This window comes from Netta rufina (genome assembly GCF_964035555.1).
Source record: "Netta rufina genome assembly, chromosome: 1".
NCBI classification, from domain to species: domain Eukaryota; kingdom Metazoa; phylum Chordata; class Aves; order Anseriformes; family Anatidae; genus Netta; species Netta rufina.
Window position 1 is genome coordinate 53,865,571 of NC_140123.1, and position 8,796 is coordinate 53,874,366.

At 53.0% G+C, this 8,796-nt stretch overlaps 1 protein-coding gene across 1 annotated transcript; it reads right to left on the bottom strand.

Annotated features, from left to right (window-relative positions):
• Positions 1-77: 77 nt before the first annotated feature.
• SOX21 (SRY-box transcription factor 21) lies at positions 78-920 on the bottom strand (the record flags this gene model as incomplete). Its single annotated transcript, XM_084301175.1, has 1 exon — positions 78-920. One exon carries the CDS (start codon positions 918-920, stop codon positions 78-80), a length of 843 nt encoding a protein of 280 aa, XP_084157301.1.
• Positions 921-8,796: the final 7,876 nt, after the last annotated feature.

Sequence of the window (8,796 nt, forward strand, 5' to 3'; positions counted from 1 at the left end):
CCGGGCCCCCTGCCCCGGTCTCCCCGGTCCCCTCCGTCCCCGTCCCCGGTCCCCCCGCACGCCCAGGCAGCCGCGGGTCATAGCGCCGCGGCGTAGGCGGCGGGGTAAGGGTCCAGCTGGGGCTTGCCCATGCCCGGCAGGAGGATGTAGGCGAGCGGAGGCTGCAGCCCCGGGCCGGGCCAGGCGCTGCAGTTGCAGGGGATCATGTAGCCCGGGTTCCCGGGGGACGGGTGCGAGTGCGTGTGCCCCCCGGCGGCGGCCGCGGCGGCGGCGGCGGCGGCGGCGGCCCCGTGGAAGGCGCCCGCCCCGCCGGCGCCCGGGTAGCCCAGCGAGGAGGCGTAGGGCAGCGCCGAGCCCGAGGAGGACGACGAGGAGATCTCGGCCATTTTGGAGCCCAGGTCCAGCAGGGAGTAGGGGCTGCTGGCGGCGGCGGCGGCGGCCGCGGCGGCGGCGGCGGCGGCCGACGGGGGGAAGAAGACGCGGGCGGCGGCGGCGGCGGCGGCGGCCGCCGCCTTCTCGGGGTTGGCGAGCAGCGAGTCGGGCACCAGCCCGCCGGCCCCGGCGCCGTGCAGCCCGGCCGCCTTCAGCCCGTGCGGGTGCTCGTGGTCCGCCACGCCGGCCAGCCCGTAGGGCACGGGGAAGGCGAACTTGTCCTTCTTGAGCAGCGTCTTGGGCTTGCGGCGCGGCCGGTACTTGTAGTCGGGGTGCTCCTTCATGTGCATGGCCCGCAGCCGCTTGGCCTCGTCGATGAAGGGCCGCTTCTCCGACTCGGTGAGCAGCTTCCACTCGGCGCCCAGGCGCTTGCTGATCTCCGAGTTGTGCATCTTGGGGTTCTCCTGGGCCATCTTCCGCCGCTGCGCCCGCGACCACACCATGAAGGCGTTCATGGGTCTCTTGACGTGGTCCACCGGCTTGGACATGGTGCTGGCCCCCCGCGGCCCCGGCGCCACGCGGCCCCCGCCGGCCACCTCCTCCTTCTCCTCCTGCTGCTGCTGCCGCTGCTGCTGCTGCTCTGCCTCCTCCTCCTCCTCCTCTCCCTCGGCCCCGCCGCGCTCCGCTCCTCCCAAGCCGCTCTCGGCTCCCTCTCCGCGGCGGCCCCGCTCCGGGCGCGGGGCTCTGCCGGCCGGCGGCTCCGGCTCCCCGTCAGGGCTCCGGGCTGGGCGCCGCTCCCCGCCGCTCGTCCTCGGCCGGAGCCCGGGCGGGCGAGTCCGGCGAGCCCCGACGGCGCTCCCTCGGCGGCCTCCCTCCCGGGGGGCGGCGGCGGTCAGAGCCCGCCCGGAGCCATCGCCGCCCGCGGGGCTCGGGGGGGCGGCGCGGCGCGGTGCGGGACGGCGGCTCCGCGGCGGCCCGGGCGCTGCGGGGGGCCCCGGGGGCGCGGGCCGCGGACGGCTCCGCTCACAGCCGCCCCGCTCCGCCCGCGGGGGCGCGGCGAGCAGCCCGCTCCTCGCTCATACTCGCCGCCGGGCTCTTCCTCCTCCTCCTCCTCCTCTTCTTCTTCTTCTTCCTCCTCCTCCTCCTCCTCCTCCTCCTCCGGCGGCGGGCAAACTTCGCCAAGTTTCAGGCGGGCGGCTCCGGCGCGCCGCTCGCCCGCGCTCCCCCTTCTCCGGGAGCCGCCGGGTCTCTCTGGGTTTTCTTGGCCGCCGCCGACTCGGAGGGGCGGCGGGGCGGGCGGGAGCGGCGGGGGGCGGAGGGAGGGAGGCAGGGCGAGGGCGAGGAGGAGGAGGAGGAGGAGGAGGAGGAGGAGGAGGAAGGGGGGGCTCCCAATTAAAACGCTCGGCGCTCTCCGCCGGCCGGGGAGCCGGGCCGGGGGTGAGGTCCGCGCCGGGTCCCGCCGCCCCCCCCTCCTCCTCCTCCTCCTCCTGCTGCTGTCTGTCCTTCCTCCTCCTCTCCTTCCTCCTCCTCCTCCTCCTCCTCCCCCCGCCGCGGCACCGCGCGCTCCCCGTGCCCGCCGTCGGGGCGGGGCCGCCGCGCCGGGAGGGGGCGGGGCCTGGAGAGAGGGGGGGCGTGGCCACACAGCGCTGACCACGCCCCCTCGGCTCCCCGGCAGGTTGGGGAGCGGAGGGGCGGCCCCGCGCCTGCGCACTGCAATCCCCCCCCCATGCCCCCGCTGACCGGGGCCGCTCCTGGCCCTCAGCCGGGGGCTGCCCACGGAGCCCCCGCCGCCCGCGGAGCCCCCTCCGGGCCCTGCCCGCCCCGAGCTCCCGCGGGGCTTCCCGGAGCGCCTCAGCCCCTCAGCGCCCTCCTGAAGCGCTGGGCTGCCCCGAAGGGAGGGAGCGGGCGGCTGCTCGCCCCCCTCACTCAGTGCTCTCCAAACCCGCCTTGCCGGGGTTTGGCCCCCCCCGACAACCCGTGACAAATAAAAAAAAAAAGAAAAAAGTTGTCGAAAGCCGAGCTCCGTGCCCAGCCCCCGAGGCAGATGCTCCCCGGGACGCACCTGTGCGCGCCTCTGGTCACCTTCCCTCCTCCCAGCGCTGAAGGTGCCCGAGTTTCCCAGCCGCACATTATCCTACGCGGTTCCTCCCCGGGCTGAACCCCCCAAATCTCCCTCTCACGCGTGTTTTTCCCCCTCGCAAGCCTTTGAAGGTCTCCTTTCCCCACCAACCCTCCCGCTAGCCGCTGGCCGCACGCTCCCTCCAGCAGCTCCTGCGGCTACGGGAGGGAGGGAGGCAGGTCTGAGCCTCCTCCGACAGCTTCGCACCGAGGGCTGCGAGCCCTTATCAGCTCCGCCTGATAAGCTGAGCCAGGCTGGGCTCAGCTCCCCGAGCCCCGGCCGGGGCCAGCCGCGGCTCTCGGCCGGGTGCGGGGCGCTGCGGGGGGCCCGTCGTCCCCCCCCCCCCCCGCCAAGGAGCCAAGGTTTTATCGGAGTTCAATTCCTTATCTGCGTGGTTTTTTTTTATTCCTTTTTTTTTAAACCTCGGCTGTGATCTTCGCGGAGTTGTGCGAGTGTGTTAATTGCGCTGATAATGCGGCGTTATCGATACAATGACAGCGCGCTCGTGTACGATGGGATCTGATGGGATCTGCTTGCCTTTGACCTGTCACTTCTGACGCGTGCAAATTCAAGGGCGCAATCTTTCCCTCTGTCATCGGGGGGGGAGGCAAAAAAAATAATAATAATAAAGTAAGAATAAAAACCCGAGCAGATGCGCTGGCGCACGGAGGCTGAACAAGAAATGCTTGCACCCAGCGCTGTCTTCCACCGAGCGTGATCAAAGCGCTTTCTCAACCTGTTGCGGGGTCTTGGGGCATCTCCCCGACCCCACAGCGTAATCCCGCCGGGTTTGCCCTTGTTTTTTTGCCACCCAGCCCGAGCAGCCTCGGGTTCCTCGGGTTTTGGGCGCCCGGCACCGCACCGCCGGTCCCGGCGCTGTTAATTCAAAGCCGAGAGTTTCAAGCGAGTTTCGAGGAAGCAAAGCTCCTCGCCTCCTGATTTTTATTGGCGCTTAATAGTCGGGTGGCGAGTGGAGGAGATAAAAAAGTAGGCGAAGAATAGTGGTTAGCCCGATAGCGATCTCCACCTAATCATTCCGGCTGCCTGAAAAGCTGACTCACGGGCTCTGGAGACCTAGCGCTGCGCCGTGTTTGGAGAGCCCCAGCGCGTTTTCACGGCTTTGTTTGCGCACTTAAGCGTTTCCACACGCCGGCTTGCAAGTTGACATTTCGCTTTGTGGAGGTATCAGCCACCGATTCCACATCACTTGCAGCTGTCAAAAGTTGCCAGGCGCTCTGCTAGCTTAAACACACTGCGGGCTAACTTTTCTGCTCGCACGGAGCCTTGCAAGACCTGCTCCCAAGCATTTTCCCCCCTTCCAACGTCGAGTACACCTGTAGCGAGAGAGGGCTCTTTAGCCCGTGATCCCCTTATCGTGCCCGATACGCAAAATTCATTCATTTAAGCAGCGCTTTCAGAAGAAGCTCGGTGTTATTATTTTTCAATAAGAGTCACTTATTATTAGAGCAGCTGGTAGCCCGAGCTTGTGTGAAGTGCCTGGCAAAGGACGCTACCATAAAACACTGGTTTCTAAGTTTATAGTTTCTAATTTGGCTGTGAAAGTGTGATTCTGGATGGAACTTGGCACTCGAGGGCTCAGCTGGAGAGTAAACTTTTTATCATAAAAGCATCGGTTTATTGCATTTGCTATTTCAAGTTAAAAGGGAATTAACAAAGTTTTTACTAGTTTTGGAAGCTTAGGGAAGTCCCATAATTTTTCTTGAAAATTAAAAGTTACGGTGTTGGGAAGGGTGGGATAAGTTCTGCTGTGAGTGCGTGTGTGTGATTTCATGTGCCGTTATTTTTAAGGCAAACCCGATCCCTGCAGCACCACCAGACAGACGCAGGTCTCGCACATCAGCCGCAGGCAGTTCCGAGCAGAGACCTTGGCGGTGATGGGTCCTTACTACTTTCAGCCACCAGGAAATGTTTAAAACGCAGCCTGTCCTGATTAACTATGACACGAGGTAAAACTTGGCTATCATGCACGCACTCCATTTGTAATCGAAGCAACTTTCACGTACTTCACTGACTCCTTTTTTTTTTTTTTTTCCCCTCCTGCTTTTTAATCCTGTTAGCTTTGCAGGGGTCATGCAGCCTGGGAAAAGCGATCAGAGCAGCAGACAAGGATGTTTTTAGAACAAAACCAGGAGCTGGGTGGTTACATGCTAGCACCTGACCCCTAGCTGGTAAGTCCCTAGGACTCAAAGGTGAAAAAAAGTAAGTTTGCTGCAAGTTCCTGGTCAGACTTGGATGTTCCAGAACAGGCAACCAAATACCACTTGAGCACAAGGAGCTACCTACAGCTCATCAAGTATGAGGAAGTGTAAGCTTCCCTTCTCTCAAGTGCTGAAATCAGAGCTGATACGGATGGAGACCGACAGCTATCCGGGATGCAGGTTTTTCTGTGTGAGCAGCTGCCTCTAGCTTTTCTTCAAAGGAATTACTTTTCCAAGAGTAAAGGACCTCAACAGTGTGTGTGGAACTATCTTGACCAGGCTTTATAGTGGGGTTCAGTACTTCACTGTTAGCAAAGGATAGCCTTGCTCCTAGGCGAGTCTTCCCCTGCTGTAGGTTTCTTTCACAGGCTATTAAAATGTCACTAGACAAAGATCAGGAATCCTTAACTGCTGTCCCCGCTTTCTGGGCTGCTCTTGCTCACCCACCTTCTGCCCCTTTCATTCACATTTTCTGTTGCCCAGTGAGTGGCTAAAAAGGGAGGACTGAGTGCCCTTTAATCCAATGGTTAGGAGCCTCTTCTGCAAAGGGAGCCTCACTGTGAAAGAGAAATCAGATCATATGTTCTTGAGTAGATCATGAAGCTTTTTAACCAAGAGTTTGTTTGTTTGTTTGTTTGTTTGTTTCCCAGAGGGAGAGGGATCTTTGAAGATTTTTACATTTCAATTCAATTTAAATTGTAAACTGACAATCATCAGTTTGTCTTCTTGTTTCACTTCTTAGGGCTGTCCAGCAGACATAGAGCTGTTTTTTTGTTTTGCTTTGTTTTTTCTTGGAATAAATACATTTTAATGACCACTTTTGTTCAGGAATGATTCATACCTATGAACCACCCGAAGTCGTTTTATTAGTCATGGGTGCTAGGCAGCTCCTAAAAAATCCATGCCATTTTGAAGACAAGCTTTTCTATTTCACTGGATAAGATGGTGGCCTGGGTACCTTTGGGAAGCACTCCAGGATCTGTAAGGACACACAAGGAAACTAAAACAAAGATCAGAGTTAAATGTTTGGGCCATTCCTCTCCGAAGAAAAGCTAAGCATAAGTCTTTGCTGTTTCATTATAATTACTTTTTAGTTGACTACAAACAAGTAATGAAAAGAGACCCTTAACAGAAGGAATTTATGTCCCTTCTTGGACATAAATTCACAGTCTTTTCTTCTTTATGAACCGTGTCTTGCTTATCGATTTGTAAGACTGGCCATTTTCTGGGTTCTGTTCAGCGATGAGGAATCACAATACCAAGTCACTCGGGAAAGGTCAAAGCTATTGGTCATGAGCTACTTCTAGTGACCAAATGGCAGAGGAAGCCCATGCATACACCCCACACCCACATTAGCACCTGTAACTGTATTTTAGTTCAGATTAACAGCTTTCCAAGCAAAGCTTCTCACTCACTGTCATTTAATTTCCATGGAGGAGCAGGTGAGACTGAACTGGAAGATGCTCCTCAACTGTCAATGAGACTGTGCTCTGAGAAGAATCTAGTTCAGCCAGCATCAACTGTACCCAGATGGTATAAAATCAGTGTTATTTAGTGCTCTTGATTCAGACAGCTGACAGCTTTTTATATCCATTTATTTTAGGTGCTTTGGGGATGAGCTTTTCTACCTGAGTGAAGTGACAGGACGCTTCTGCTTCCTGTGTATGCTGCTGGGAAAGGAGCCCCTCCACTTTGCGGTTGCTCTGTGAGTACCTGTAGGCACAGGAAGTCAAAAAATATGAATTGAAGAATTCTTGGTTGCCTGTCCCCCATCTTTACCTCAGCCTTTAAGATTCTGCTAAACTTTGCACTATTTTTGCAACACTTTTACTAGTCTACAGCAGGATGTGTAATGGCTTCCATTGTCGTGGAGATTGAACTCAGACTATCAAGTATTCTCAGGTGAGTTGAATAGTTAACTCTTATTGTGATAAACATTGGATATTTATTTATTTTTTTTTTGTCACTTAAGTGCATTTATAATAGTTTCAATAATAATAATTGCCATACATTTTTTCTTTATAACCAAATCTGGATTTTTTTTTCTCTCTCTTTTTGTATCAGTAATCTATTACTTTGAATAACTTGTTTCGATTAGTGCTTGACAGGTGGGTGTAATCATATCTTAAGAAAACTGATTAATAAAAACATCAGTAAGAATATTAATAATAGCCACACAACACTGAGCTCTTTTGCCAGGAAAGGATAGTCTCTGCAGCACTGTAAATGTTGGAGTATTTTGTCTGGTACTGGACTTCACAAAAGACATAGAGCCATGGAACATAATGCAGAAAGACTGTTGAGAGGTCTGAAAAATGTGATTTATAAGAAAGGGTTGAAAGCAGCATTGTTACTTAAACTGAATAAGAGATGACTTAGGAGACAAAATGGTCTTGGAGGGATTTAAAGGTAATTGCAGTGATGAGGAGATTGAATTGTCCTGTGTGTTTCTGGGCCTAGGCAACAGGTAATTCACCTTAAGATGTGAATTCAAGTTAAACGCTAGAAAAAATAAGCTGCGAACAGTGAGGATAGATATGTGGAGCCTCCCCTTGCCTGGGGAGCCTGTGGGAATATGGAGGGATTTTAAGAACAGGTTAGACTAATTTGGCAAGGTTGGCCATGCCTTAGAACAGGAGTTTTCCTGCCTGGCTTTGTACAAGTCAATGACATGGGAAGAATCAAACTGAAGTTTGGCTTGTTTCTTCTTGGGATCCATTTTCCGTTTTGCTCCTCAGGATCCAGATGTTCTGCCAGTTCACAGCCCACATCTTCGCTCTTCCTCTCCTACCCATGCGTGTGACCAGCACCACTGCCACCACACTGCCCCACTGCCTGAAATGCTCCTGTATGCCATCATCTCCTCGTAGTGCAGCAGGTGGACATCCTTCTCTGGGGGCTGACACGGGCTAAGCGGCATCTTCTTCCTTACGGGGAAGCACAACCCCATCAGCTATGATTTTAAAATATCTGGTGATGAAAATTCATCTCAGTACCCAGACAAAAGGTACGTCTTCCATAGACATGCTGAAGAATTATTTATTTTTCCTTTCTGGTCCCCTTCGTTTATTTGGCACTTGTCTCCTCTTTCTTCTTAGCATAATGTTTTCATTATCTGTGAGAAGTCTTGTTCCTGAAACAACTTTGCTATTATTTTAACTTTATCACCTTTCCATTTTGTTTTAAATCTCTGCTGAAAATACATTTTATGCATCATTTCAACCTTATTTTCTCTTCCAACTGCTTTCCCTAGATCTATAATTATAATATTCAATTTTATAAATTACTGTATATCATATATATTAAAATCTCTGTGTAAGTTATTTGAATTGCATTATGCTTCGCAGCATGAAAAAAGTAAGGGCCGTCATTTTTAGATAGTATTGGCAAAAATTTGTCAATGGTGTAACAAGTCAGTGACAAAATTAGCCCTAGGTGTATAAAATTTATTTAGGGTGTTTTTACAAGGAAATTTATAATATTTATGGACACTTCATTTTCTTCCATAATATTGTCCCATGCGGGGATGATTATTATTAGTGTTGTAAAAGATAAAAGATTCATTAGTGTTTCATCCTGAAAATCTGACTTTTCTTATTGATTCTGTAGAAAGATTAACAGAGAGCGGAACATACTTTAAGCAATACAATTCTAAATTCTCACAGGCTTCTGCAGTGTTCTCAGTGACACCTTTTCAGTCCAGTGGGGAAAAAAAAAATAAATCAAAATTTCCAGAAGGAGTTCCTTTGGTTCTCAGTTCCCTTGTCATATTTTTCTTACATTTCATGAAAAGCTGTTTATAGAATATGAAGAAGGTCATGCCAGAAATTCTCATTTGCCCAGAAAGTAAAAGATTCAGATGTGTGTATTCTAAAAGACCTAAAAAAGAATGAAGCACAGATCTTTTAAAGTATGAGGGTGCCATATTTCCATTTATTTTAGTTCCCTCAAGGAGATTCAATGGGATTTTATGCCTTGAATTCCTTGAAAATATCTGTATACTCTGAATGGAATAGGTCCAAAGCACATTTATGCTTTATGATAGAAACAGAGTTTTGTATTCTTTCTCGTTCACCCCCTCCAGTT